The sequence below is a fragment of the Hyperolius riggenbachi genome, chromosome 10 (genome assembly GCF_040937935.1).
Source record: "Hyperolius riggenbachi isolate aHypRig1 chromosome 10, aHypRig1.pri, whole genome shotgun sequence".
Classification (NCBI taxonomy): domain Eukaryota; kingdom Metazoa; phylum Chordata; class Amphibia; order Anura; family Hyperoliidae; genus Hyperolius; species Hyperolius riggenbachi.
The window spans coordinates 271,481,293-271,495,081 of NC_090655.1; the positions used below are offsets into that span (position 1 = coordinate 271,481,293).

At 45.3% G+C, this 13,789-nt stretch overlaps 1 protein-coding gene across 2 annotated transcripts in view; it reads right to left on the reverse strand.

Moving 5' to 3' along the window:
• LOC137535395 (zinc finger protein 585A-like) overlaps positions 1-13,789 on the reverse strand; it is an 84,121-nt gene that overhangs the window by 51,942 nt on the left and 18,390 nt on the right. The window contains exon 4 of one of the 2 annotated variants that reach the window (XM_068257230.1): positions 2,375-2,377. The exons of the other annotated variant lie outside the window; for it this stretch is intronic. Within the exon in view, the coding sequence (XP_068113331.1) occupies positions 2,375-2,377 (3 nt within the window). The remainder of the gene's footprint in view (positions 1-2,374; positions 2,378-13,789) is intronic. 2 annotated transcript variants of the gene reach the window in all.

Consider the following 13,789-nt stretch of genomic DNA (forward strand, 5'->3'; position numbering starts at 1 on the left):
CACTTTACAGACACACACTATACTGTACACACACACACACACACACACACACACACACACACCATACACACACTTTACAGACACACACTATACTGTACAGACACACACACACACTGTACACACAGACACACACTATACTGTACAGACACACACACACACACTGTACATACTACACACATTTTACAGACACACACTATACTGTACACACACACACACACACACACACCATACACACACTTTACAGACACACACTATACTGTACACACACACACACACTGTACACACATACACACACTTTACAGACACACACTATACTGTACACACACACACACACACCATACACACACTTTACAGACACACACTATACTGTACAGACACACACACACACACACACTGTACATACTACACACACTTTACAGACACACACTATACTGTACAGACACACACACACACACACACACACACACACTGTACATACTACACACACTATATTGTAGAAACGTCATTGTGCACACATCCCTCGCAGGGGACCATGAGAATTCCCGGAACTCAGAACTTCCTCCCTGCTCTGTAAGATAAGCAACAGCATAGCAACCTTTCTTTGTTACAACTGATACAAATCCTGCAATACATCTGCAGTATGTCTACTTTCTGCTTCCATGGGAGCAGACATAGGGTTAAGATTTCGTGTTTACAAATTAGCTGCTCTTCCAAGGCAGCCAGATGACACAGCTGAGAGATAAAACTACAATTGTGATTAGTCACAGATGAGAGGAAATCAACAGACTAAACACTCTAAATAGATACAGGATGCATTGCTCTATGTTTTCCTTTGTCCTGTGCAAGAGTTCAGGTCCACTTTAAGTTCTTCAGAATGGCCATTGTGTTTTTCTGCCCCCCAAAAATTATAGCTTCAGCTACTGTAGCAGGGGCCTTAGCTATGCGATGTTACCTGCCTAAGAAATATTTAGTTGCACGCACTGTAGGCCTTAATTATATAACAAATTTAACAAATATAACAAAGAATGTTATTATGTATAAAGTGTATCTCTGTTTTTTTATACATGATATGTCAATGGCATATTTGTTAAAAATTTGAAATTCCAATAAAAATATTGAAAACTAAATATATAACAAATTTAATAATTACCATTTTAATTTCTATTTTTCATTTAATTTTTCTAAAATAAATGAATAACTGTGATTTGCAGCCACTGTAGCAGAGGCCTTACATATGTGGCATACTGAGCTTTACCTGCCTGTACATGTTTGGGAAGTAATAGCACGTCCCTTCTGCAGATCAGCACATAGGCCACGCCCACAGGAAGTCACCCCACCATGACCCCTACTACCTCTGCAGTGTTCTCCCCAGCCTCTTTTAGCCGGGCTAGTTTTGGTGAGCACCCGGCTGTTATCGGCTCACTTCCTCCTCTGCTGTAAGCAGGTTTGTGCAGAGAAGCGTTGGCCCTGTATTCTCTCATCTCGCCCCACCCGGCTACTTTTTCATGCCAATCGGATACTTTTTCATGCCACCTAGCTGTAAAAAAATTCTGGGGAGAACAATTCACTGACAGTCCTCAGTGCACTTCAAGCTTAGACCCTCATTGAGGCCTTGTGGTTGAACACAATTAAAGGAAAACTGCAGTGACAGTTGTATGGAGGCTACCATATTTACTTCCTTTTATGCAATACCGGTTGCCTGCCTACCCTGCTTATCCGTTGCCTCTAATACATTTAGCCATAGCCTCTGAACAAGCATGCAGCAGATCAGGTGTTTCTGACATTATTGTCAGATCTGACAAGATTAGCTGCATGCTTGTTTCTGGTGTGACTCAGACACTACTGCAGTGAAATAGATCAGCAGGGATGTCAAGCAACTGGTATTGCTTAAAAGGAAATTAATTTGGCAGCCTCCATATACTTCTCACTACAGTTGTCCTTTAAATACCTTTATCCACCTAGCTTCATGCTGCAGCAGGACTTTCTTCCCATCTTCCCCTCTCTGCAAAGCCGGAATTGCCCCAACCACAAACCAACACAATTGTGCAGCTGTAGGAAGCATTATGGCAAGATGGGGGGGGGGGGGGGATAAAGACAGCTCATACTCTCTCTCCCCCCAATGTACAATTAGCAATACTTCTGTTCCTGTATCCGCTGTCTCACTGCTCTTTCTGCTTCACAGATATAAACGAGTCCACAGGGGCACTTCAGCCCACACACAACATATGAGCTCAAACATGAAAATCTGCCCCTTACTTCAACCTGTTCACCGGTGGATGGATGTGAAATGGTAGCACCTTTTATTATAGCATTGCAGCAATTACACCTGAGACAAGGTACAGAGCCCCTTCTATCATTAGTTAGGTACATACACTTTCTTTCTGAGCCAAGTATCTGATTTGCATACCCACCTCTTAATTGTCCGACCTTGGCTGTAGTGCTGCTCGGATACCCCAATCATGAATTTGAGTAAATCCGACCACGGCAGTATCGAAATCCGGATACGCCATGATCGTGATTCGACTTGATGCCCAATTCCGAATTCGACTCCGATTTTAAACCGTGATTACAAGTAAAATCAGTGATCACGGCCGCAATCCGGATTTGACTTTAAAGGGAACTTGAACTGAGTAAAATTAATTAAAATAAGCACATGACGTAGCAGCAAATGAATATTACATACTAACCTCACTGTCTGTTCCTCTCAGAAGCTCACCATTTTCTTCTTACAGTGATCCCTTCCAGTTCTGACAAGATTTTGTCAGAACTGAAATATACCAGTTGCTGTCAGTTATATACAGTGGGTGGCAAAAGTATTCGGCCCCCTTGAAGTTTTCCACATTTTGTCATATTACTGCCACAAACATGAATCAATTTTATTGGAATTCCACATGAAAGACCAACGCAAAGTGGTGTACACGTGAGAAGTGGTACGAAAATCATACATGATTCCAAACATTTTTTTTACCAATAAATAACTGCAAAGTGGTGTGTGCATAATTATTCGCCCCCCTTTGATCTGAGTGCAGTCAGTTGCCTATAGACATTGCCTGATGAGTGCTAATGACTAAATAGAGTGCACCTGTGTGTAATCTAATGTCAGTACAAATACAGCTGCTCTGTGAGGGCCTCAGAGGTTGTCTAAGAGAATATTGGGAGCAACAACACCATGAAGTCCAAAGAACACACAAGACAGGTCAGGGATCAAGTTATTGAGAAATTTAAAGCAGGCTTAGGCTACAAAAATATTTTCAAAGCCTTGAACATCCCAAGGAGCACTGTTCAAGCGATCATTCAGAAATGGAAGGAGTATGGCACAACTGTAAACCTACCAAGACAAGGCCATCCACCTAAACTCACAGGCCGAACAAGGAGAGCGCTGATCAGAAATACAGTCAAGAGGCTCATGGTGACTCTGGACGAGCTGCAGAGATCTACAGCTCAGGTGGGAGACTCTGTCCATAGGACAACTATTAGTCATGCACTGTACAAAGTTGGCCTTTATGGAAGAGTGGCAAGAAGAAAGGCATTGTTAACAGAAAGCATAAGAAGTCCCGTTTGCAGTTTGCCACAAGCCATGTGGGGGACACAGCAAACATGTGGAAGAAGGTGCTCTGGTCAGATGAGACCAAAATGGAACTTTTTGGCCAAAATGCAAAACGCTATGTGTGGCAGAAAACTAACACTGCACATCACTCTGAACACACCATCCCCACTGTCAAATATGGTGGTGGCAGCATCATGCTCGGGGGGTGCATCTCTTCAGCAGGGACAGGGAAGCTGGTCAGAGTTGATGGGAAGATGGATGGAGCCAAATACAGGGCAAACTTGGAAGAAAGCCTCTTGGAGACTGCAAAAGACTTGAGACTGGGGCGGAGGTTCACCTTCCAGCAGGACAATGACCCTAAACATAAAGCCAGGGCAACAATGGAATGGTTTAAAACAAAACATATCTATGTGTTAGAATGGCCCAGTCAAATTCCAGATCTAAATCCAATCGAGAATCTGTGGCAAGATCTGAAAACTGCTGTTCACAAACGCTGTCCATCTAATCTGACTGATCTGGAGCTGTTTTGCAAAGAAGAATGGGCAAGGATTTCAGTCTCTAGATGTGCAAAGCTGGTAGAGACATACCCTAAATGACTGGCAGCTGTAATTGCAGCAAAAGGTGGTTCTACAAAGTATTGACTCAGGGGGCTGAATAATTACGCACACCCCACTTTGCAGTTATTTATTTGTAAAAAATGTTTGGAATGATGTATGATTTTCGATCCACTTCTCACATGTACACCACTTTGTGTTTGTCTTTCACGTGGAATTCCAATAAAATTGATGCATGTTTGTTGCAGTAATGTGAAAAATGTGGAAAACTTCAAGGGGGCCGAATACTTTTGCAACCCACTGTATCAGCAGCTGTCAGTTACAACTGAATGTGCAAGGTAATGTCCATGTTTCCCTATGACTTAAGTGGGAGATGTTACAGTTGAACAATGTGCTGACCAGAAGCTGTTATGGGGTAATAGCCATTTTTAAAATGGAGGACGGAGAAATCCATTGATCACAGTGGACAAATGGGATGCAGGAGAGGAGAAAGAGATTGAGGAGTAGACTACACAGGAGATAAGTATGACGTGTGTGTGGTTATTTTGACTTTTTATTTTCAGTTCAGGTTCTCTTCAAAGGAGAACCTCAGTGAGAGGTATATGGAGGCTGCCATATTGATTTCCTTTTAAGCAATACCAGTTGCCTGGCTATCCTGATTCTCTGCCTCTAATACTTTCAGCTATAGGCCCCAAACAAGCATGCAGCAGATCAGGCGTTTCTGACATTATTGTCAGATCTGACAAGATTATCTGCATGCTTGTTTCTGGTGTGATTCAGCCACTACTACAGCCAAATAGATCAGCAGGGTTGCCAGGGAACTGGTATTGATTAAAAGGGAATAAATATGGCAGCCTCCACATACCTCTCACTTGAGTTGTCCTTTAACATTAATAGTAAAGCTCCCATACATGCTACAATCACCATTGTGATTGTGTGGTTATAAAGGTGAGAAGTGGCTACAACTTAAAAATAAAATAAAAAAAAAGAACATTTAGTTTTTGAGAAAATCGATTTTAAAGTTTGAGTAAAAAAATGATCACTTTAACCACCTTGGCGGTAACCCCGAGCCAGGGTCGGGGCGGAAAACCACAGCTCAGAGCGGTAATCCTGACCTCTGCTCGGGGTAGCCACCAGAGGCTCTATGCAGAGTTTCTACATACCTCCCAGGTATCCCAACGTCTGACGCCATTTTCTTCCTCTCCTCCGGGGCTCTGCTTCCTCCTGGTGAGATCTCCAACTGTCGTCATGACGACAGCCGGCAATCTCACTTTAGAGTTGCAGCGCCACCTGGAGGATGGAGGCATAACTGCAGCGCTGGAGCCAGGGAGGTGAGTGATTACTGGGGCTGTGCAGATCTCCCTGGCAGTATGATTTTTTCCCGGTTTTAGGGTCTGAAAGGGTGGGGAAAAAAATGGTACCACTTTTAGACCCTAAAATCCGGAAAGAATCATAACACCAGGGGGGTTAAGGGGTTGATTAACTAAACCGTGCCATGACAAATACTGTATCACACCTTATCAAAGATATCACATCTTATCAAAGTTAACACGCCTTATCAGGGTCGCATAGCGAGCGCTACGAACTTATGCCTGCTAATTGGCAATGGCACTCCTCCTGCCCTGAGCCCCTGCAGGTTCATATCACTCGCTATGGTACTCTACTAGGCGTGTTAACTTTGATAAGGTGTGATATCTTTGATAAGGTGTGATATCTTTGATAAGGTGTGATATCTTTGATAACACGGTTTAGTGAATCAACCCCTAAATGCAGTTATTAATAATAGTAATAACTCTTTGTAAACATGGAAATAAACTTTAAGTAATCACAGAGTCCCTAGCCAACTACAACCATGCAGGCAGGTGATGCATCCCAATGGCACCTGGTGGTGGTACCACTGGAGGAGGATGAGTGGATGACGCCACAAAAACACCCAGAGAGGTTTTTTTATGTAATTTTTTTTTTTTTGCAGCGATAGCAATGACATGGCAGCAGAGTTGTCCATGGACCCTGGTGTTGGGAACACAAACTGCAGGAGGGAAAGATAACACTGGCAGCAGCAGCAGGAGGAGTAAGGTGTGGTGGCAGACTAGGCTGTGCTCCCTTTCGGTGGGATCACAGACTGTAGTAGGGAAATACAACATCAACGGCAGCTGCAGCAGCAGGAGGAGGTGGAAGACGACTAAGGTGTGTCATCAGCAGTCAGCAGCAGCACAGAAGGGCATGGCACCTAATTGGTGGTACGGGAGCATGAAAATGCCGCCCAAATATGAAAGCATCCGTGGACCCTGGCGGTGGGAACACAGACTGCAGTAGTGAATTACAACATCAGCAGAAGCAGCAGGAGGAGGACTAAGCACTCAGCAGCAGCACAGAAGACCATGGCACCTCACTGGTGGTACCACAACATGATAATTCTGCCCAAAAATTTAAGCATCCGTAGGTAAATGCCGCAGCAGGAGGAGCAGCCTGTGTTAGCAGCAGCATATGAGGTTATGGGACTTGACGGGTGACACCACAGCAAAAAATTAAATGAACCAGGCCAATTACTAGTATTAAATAAATAACTCGGAAAGGAAGCCTGAAGTTGAATTGGAACAATGAAAAATAATAATAATCACTAGAATACAAGAAGCTTTTCATGCATCCTGCCAATAATAATAATGGAAAACAACAAAGGAGAGGATTGGCTATTGGGTGCATGAAAATCAATAAATACTTTATTAGTAAATTTTATACAAAAGACTAGGACTAAAGTGCATAATACTAATGTGAATTTAAAAAACAATAATATATATTGCAACTTCGCCAAATATTGCCGCTGGACACTCCAGATCCCTATAATGACAATGGGGCTGCAGTCCCCAAACAAGAAAGGAAAAAAGGGTCCTTATATGCTGGATATTAAGCTGGTTATAGGAAGAAAGCATGTATGAAAAAATTATTGTAATGAACAGCCTCCTGTGTCCTTTGCTGGAGAGTTATATTCATGCAGTTCATGCAGTTACAGCCCCCAATCATCTGGGCTGAAGTGATGACATTGAATCTGAAGCAGGTTATTGGGGTTAGTGATGCTTGTTGGAATCCACAGAGCTGTACCCCCCACTCACAGGGGCAGCAAATGGACAGGAAAAAGTTAGTAATGCAAGCAGCCTGTCATGCTGTTAATAAGAGGTGAAGCTGCAAGCAGATGATGGTTGAATGTGCATAGCATAGCATGTAGCTGTTTTTAAAGCCAAGCACTGTGACACATAGCAATGAAAGGTATAGAGGCAAAGCAATATGATATCAGCAAAAATCCAAAGCTAGGAATCCAACAACAACAGTATTCAACAGCCGCCCAAAGCACTGGTGCAGTGGTAGAAATGTTCCTTGCAAAGAGGCATAAAGTTCCAAAGTCGGAAGAGCAATTCTGCCCCCAATCAGAGATTCATACATGCAGTTGGTATAGTTACCAGTCCAGCTTAAGTGAAAACAAAGTTCTTGTACTGGCCGTGCTCCTCCCAAGCCCCAGCCACGCCCCCCGCGTGCTCCCATGTGACCGCGTCACTGGAGCGCAATTACAAGGCCGGAAGCGAATTCATCCGGCGTATGTCTGAAGTGACGTGCCGTCAGATAGGGAGGGCGGGCCAGGGCGGGGGGGGGGGGGGGGGGGGCGGGCCGGGGAGAGCCGGCGAAAATACAGTATATCTTACAAAAAAGAAAACAAAAGAAAAAAGTGTGATTTAAATATAATACACATAATAACAGGCAAGGCGGCATATAAAGTAAAACCCAATAGCCGCCATTTACTGTATATAAACAAACCTATACACATATCCTATAAAATACAGAGTGTATGCACAGCCGTAACAGTAGGATGACCGGTGGATATGTTTGAAAATCACATCTCCACAATACTGAATGGGCAGTAATAAAGTGACAGTAAGGAAGAAATCCGGGGGGACAAGCCACCCGTACAGGCAAGTGGGTTAAAGAGCAGCCAGATGGACATATACAGAGAAAGGGGGGTCGGAAGGAGAGCAGCTGAGGGATTTAGCTTATCATCAAGCCTACTGTGGGAGAAAAACCCGATCCAAGATTGAAGATCCAACGGGACTCCAACTGGAGTAAAGCTCTATTGACATTCCCTCCTCTAGGGTGCCGATGTATCACATCAAGTCCTATAAATTTAACACGCTTCCCGCTGTCTGCCTTTGAGAAGGCCGTTAGAAAACAGCGAAACATGTCAGGCTATTTCACAGCGAGTTAACTCCGCCACCTGCCGCCTGGGACCTTTACTTGCCATCATACCTGGACTTTGTTTTCACTTAAGCTGGACTGGTAACTATACCAACTGCATGTATGAATCTCTGATTGGGGGCAGAATTGCTCTTCCGACTTTGGAACTTTATGCCTCTTTGCAAGGAACATTTCTACCACTGCACCAGTGCTTTGGGCGGCTGTTGAATACTGTTGTTGTTGGATTCCTAGCTTTGGATTTCTGCTGATATCATATTGCTTTGCCTCTATACCTTTCATTGCTATGTGTCACAGTGCTTGGCTTTAAAAACAGCTACATGCTATGCTATGCACATTCAACCATCATCTGCTTGCAGCTTCACCTCTTATTAACAGCATGACAGGCTGCTTGCATTACTAACTTTTTCCTGTCCATTTGCTGCCCCTGTGAGTGGGGGGTACAGCTCTGTGGATTCCAACAAGCATCACTAACCCCAATAACCTGCTTCAGATTCAATGTCATCACTTCAGCCCAGATGAGTGGGGGCTGTAACTGCATGAATATAACTCTCCAGCAAAAGACACAAGAGGCTGTTCATTACAATAATTTTTTCATACATGCTTTCTTCCTATAACCAGCTTAATATCCAGCATATAAGGACCCTTTTTCCTTTTTTGTTTGGGGACTGCAGCCCCATTGTCATTATAGGGATCTGGAGTGTCCAGCGGCAATATTTGGTGAAGTTGCAATATATATTATTGTTTTTTAAATTCACATTAGTATTATGCACTTTAGTCCTAGTCTTTTGTATAAAATTTACTAATAAAGTATTTATTGATTTTCATGCACCCAATAGCCAATCCTCTCCTTTGTTGTTTTCCGCCAATTACTAGTAGGTTCTAACTTGCGTTGGAAAGGCAGGCAATTCCCAGCCACTTCATGTCCCCCTGTGGCTGATAGTAAGGGCCAGGAACTCACCTTCCACACAAGCCTGGTTCATTTTAAGGAAGGCGAGTGACGGTGACCACGCCACCGGCCGTACTGAAGCATCTCTTGGAGAGGACACTGGAAGAGGGGCAGGACAGGACTTCCAGGGCGCACTGGGCAAGCTCCCTCCAGACCTCCAGTCTCTTGACTCAGTACTCCATGGGGTCCACTGGGCTGTCTGTGTCAAGCCCATTGAAGGACCCCATGTCGTCAGACACCATGCGGGTCAGTTACTGGTGCTGGTTGGAGGAGGATGCTGTGGCTGGCACCTCTGTTCTGGGCAGCTCCACTGCATTCAGGCTCTTTGTTAGGCTCAGCAGATCTCCGGGGCGCCAGATGCTGATGCTGCTGGTGGCCACAGGCACCTGTTGTTGGGATGGCAGAACAGCAAGAGTGGGGGTGGAAGGCTGGGGGAATGCTTCCTGCAGTCTTCGCACAAGTCCACTCCTGCAACCCCCTTGTGCGGCACTCGGCGGTGGATGGAGACATGAAAGTCGTCAGCCTCCTCCTCCTGCTGTGAGGTGGACTGTGCTGCCAAGTGCTCCAGATCCTGCTGTTCCAGGGCTGCCTCTCCCTCTTCACCCTGTTCAGCAGGCAAACCAGGGACACCATAGCCCCTTAAGAGAAAGTGTCATTAGGGTCTTGCTGTAACATAGATTGTAGTGTAACTATTTCAACTAATGTACCCTTCTTAAACTTGAAGATTGTATACAAATGTAAGCAGACTGCAGAGTGGCGCAGCAGAAGTGTGCTGGGCCCATAACCCAGAGGTTGATGGATCAAAACCAACCTCTGCTAGGCATGATTTCATTTTTGCACCTCGCTTTAATCGCATGGGCAAAACGGTTTCCATAGCCCTGTAAGAGAAAGTGTAATAAGGGCCCTGCCGTAACATAGATATTACGGTAGCTAAGACTACTCCTGGGCCTTTCTTGTAGTTGAAGAGATGAGTGAGCTGTGACACCACACTTAAAAAAAAAAAAAACAGAGAAGCTTCCCCAGATGGAGCATTGGATTTGGTAAAGTTTGTGTTGCAAGACACAAGTAAGCTTTAGGTTAGCAGGAATGGTTGCATGGCCACCTAGCTTTTCATCCTTCCCAGGCCAGCTAGGCTGACTTCAGCCTGTAGTGTTGGTGGAATAGTGGTGAGCATAGCTGCCCTCCAAGCAGTTGACCTGGGTTCAATTCCTTGCCAATATATGTGAGATGGCTTTTGACATCCTACAAATCCCTAAGCAAGCTCATTTTTCTCTTGGATATATCACAGTGGTACATGCTAGGCTGGCTTCAGCATGTAGCATTGTAGTGTGTTGTGTTGGTGGTATAATGGTTAGGTTAAGTGGTAGGCCTGGGTTCGATTCCTGGCCAATGTATGTGAGTCGGCTTTTGACATCCTACAAATCCCTAAGCAAGCTCATTTTTCTCTTGGATATATCACAGTGGTACATGCTAGGCTGGCTTCAGCATGTAGCATTGTAGTGTGTTGTGTTGGTGGTATAATGGTTAGGTTAAGTGGTAGGCCTGGGTTCGATTCCTGGCCAATGTATGTGAGTCGGCTTTTGACATCCTACAAATCCCTAAGCAAGCTCATTTTTCTCTTGGATATATCATATTGGTACATGCTAGGCTGGCTTCAGCATGTAGTAGTGGTGGTGGTATAGCAGTGAGGAGAGCTGCCTACCAAGCACTAGACCTAGGTTTGATTCCCGGCCAATGTATGTGAGCTGGCTTTTGAAATCCTACAATTCCCTGGAAGACAAGACCCTCCTCCAGAGGAGGAGGAGGGAGAGAGGGAGGATGGATCTGTTGTGGGGTGCAATATAAGGAATAACAATCAGCCAGGAGCAAGCTAACAAGCCTAACTAAGCTCTCCCTAGCAGAGTCTGTCAGCAGCTGTCCCTTAACTAATTACTGTAGGCAGACGAGTGAGTAAAACGGCTGGAGAACCTTGCCTTTTATAAGGGGGGGTGGGGCTCCAGGAGTGAGTGTAGTCTGATTGGTGACAATGTGCCTGCTGACTGTGATGTAGAGGGTCAAAGTTTACCTTAATGGAGCATTATGGGGGTGAACCGAACTTCTGGGAAAGTTCGCCTTCGCAGGCGAACCACCCAAAGTTCGCCTGGAACCGTTCGCCAGTGAACCGTTCGGGCCATCTCTACTTATAATCATAAAATCATGAAATTAACTCAAATAATCTGCAAAACATTTTAAAACATATATAATCAGCTTAAAGCAAGATGGGGATTATTTCCCTGCATTAATATGATTTTCTGACACACGGTCCTGGAAAAGTAGTGGCGGCTGGGGATTCGCCACTCTCGGTTCACAAACTAGAGCAGCACGTGCATATCACTCCCCTCCTGCACCAGGGAGTACAAAAGGAGCTGGGAACACTGGCCCGGGCCAGCAAGCCGTTCAGCTTCTGGATGTGCCTGTGGCCAGGAGGCAGAGGCTTGGTCAAACCATGAAAGCTGTCGCTCAGCAGGGTCTGCCGATGTCCTGCAGGGGAAGCTGAGGAGGGAGCAGAGGAGGCCAATGAGGACTGGCTGCCCTCACCAGCCTCAATGTCTGTGGCATTAGCTGCCAAGGGTGCACTGGAGGAAAAAAAATGCCTTTTTCGTGTTGCGGCGGCTTGGTGACCATGAGGGAGGGACGACGACGATGATGATGCTGCTAAATTTCGTGCGGTGCGTCTCCTGCTCTGACCACCCCCTCTGCAAAATCATTCTGGCACTGGCTCTGGAGGGATGAGGTACCCATCTTGGCCGCGTTGCACACACAGCTCAAGGTTTTTTTTGCAGGCGTTACACACTGCATAGCTTGCATTCAGGGTTGACAAATAGAAAAAATTCCATATTAGGGCGTAAACACCCCCTATGGTCTGAAAAGGGTGTGGCGGCTCTCCCTCTGGTTGGGGGTTGCGTGGTGGTGCTGCTGATGGTGGTGCTTGGCTTCCACGCCCACTGCTGGACCTGCCCCTGCCTGACATGTGACCTCAGGCACATTAGGACAGTCCTGCCAGACACAGCCCCCCCCATCTTCAAAATCTGGTTGTGATCGCCCGAGCCCAACTTCCTCCACCCTCATCTCCACCACTACCTCAGCCTGCCTCTCCTGAATGGCCACACGGCGACCCAAGGTGCTGAAAATGGGTGCCACCCGCTGTGCTGCTGCTGGACATCTCTCTGCTGCATCCCCTACAGCTGAGCGCCCTCTTGCTAGCGGTGTACCAGTCCCAGAAGCGGCGGCTGCAATGGCACTCCCTCTCCTGCCTCAGCTCCTGCCAGACATTCTCTATACACAAGATTAGAAGGTGGAAAGTGTGCTGCTTTTTACTGTCAACAATATGTGTGTGGGGACAGACGGAATATAACAGGGGCCTTTATTTATTGATTTTTTTTAACACACAGAAATGAAAAAATACAAAAAATGGGCAGATGGCGCAAGTACTGAAAAGCCCTGTCTACAAATACGAAGTATGAAAAACAATAATAGAGCGTTAAAATCAGTGAACAAATGCCTGCCTGCCTGCACTGCGCAGCACAGTAAATCACTATTTGGCCAGCTATAGACAAGAATCAAATACAGTGATAGAGCAATGAAATGCATTCAAAAGCTGAGTTTCTCACAAAAAATTGTATACAATGAACAGAGGCGCCAAAAGTATAAGATTAGATTAAATGAGCTTAAAAACCAACTTAAATGGCAAAATTGAAGGAGGAAGTGGTGGTCTTACCTCCCTCAAGCAGACACGACAACGACTGCGATTCAGACAGTCAAACACATTTATTAGGAACTCCAAAAAGAAATGCAACGCGTTTCGCAGGTTCAACCCCGCTTCATCAGGCAATATAGGGAGGAGTATCAAACAATCTGCACAAGGATTCAAATTAAGCGCCTCTGTGCAGATTGTTTGATACTTCTCCCTATATTGCCTGATGAAGCGGGGTTGAACCTGCGAAACGCGTTGCATTTCTTTTTCCTCAAGCAGGTTGCATTTCTTTTTCCCTCAAGCAGACACATTGTCGTGTCTGCTTGAGGGAGGTAAGACCACCACTTCCTCCTTCAATTTTGCCATTTAAGTTGGTTTTTAAGCTCATTTAATCTAATCTTATACTTTTGGCACCTCTGTTCATTGTATACAATTTTGAGTCCACCCTTGGTGGAGGGTTGCTACCCTTCCTTCCTGTCTACAGAGAGCGACTTCTTAATCCTGAGTGGGGTCAGGACAATCTCCCCACCTGCCTTTACAGTGGTTGCCTGCTGGTGACCCTGACTTGTGAGTATCTAGCAATACAAACTTATTGCCACCTTGTCCAGTACGAATTACACTATTGGGGCTCTTGGTGTTCCCTGTTTTTTTCTCACAAAAAATGCTCTGGCTGTGTAACAATATGGTCTGGAGATGCTCTCAGTAGCAGCCTGTTATTGGCTGCTGCACTCCTCTCTCCATCCTCTGGGGGAGATGGAGAGCAGTAT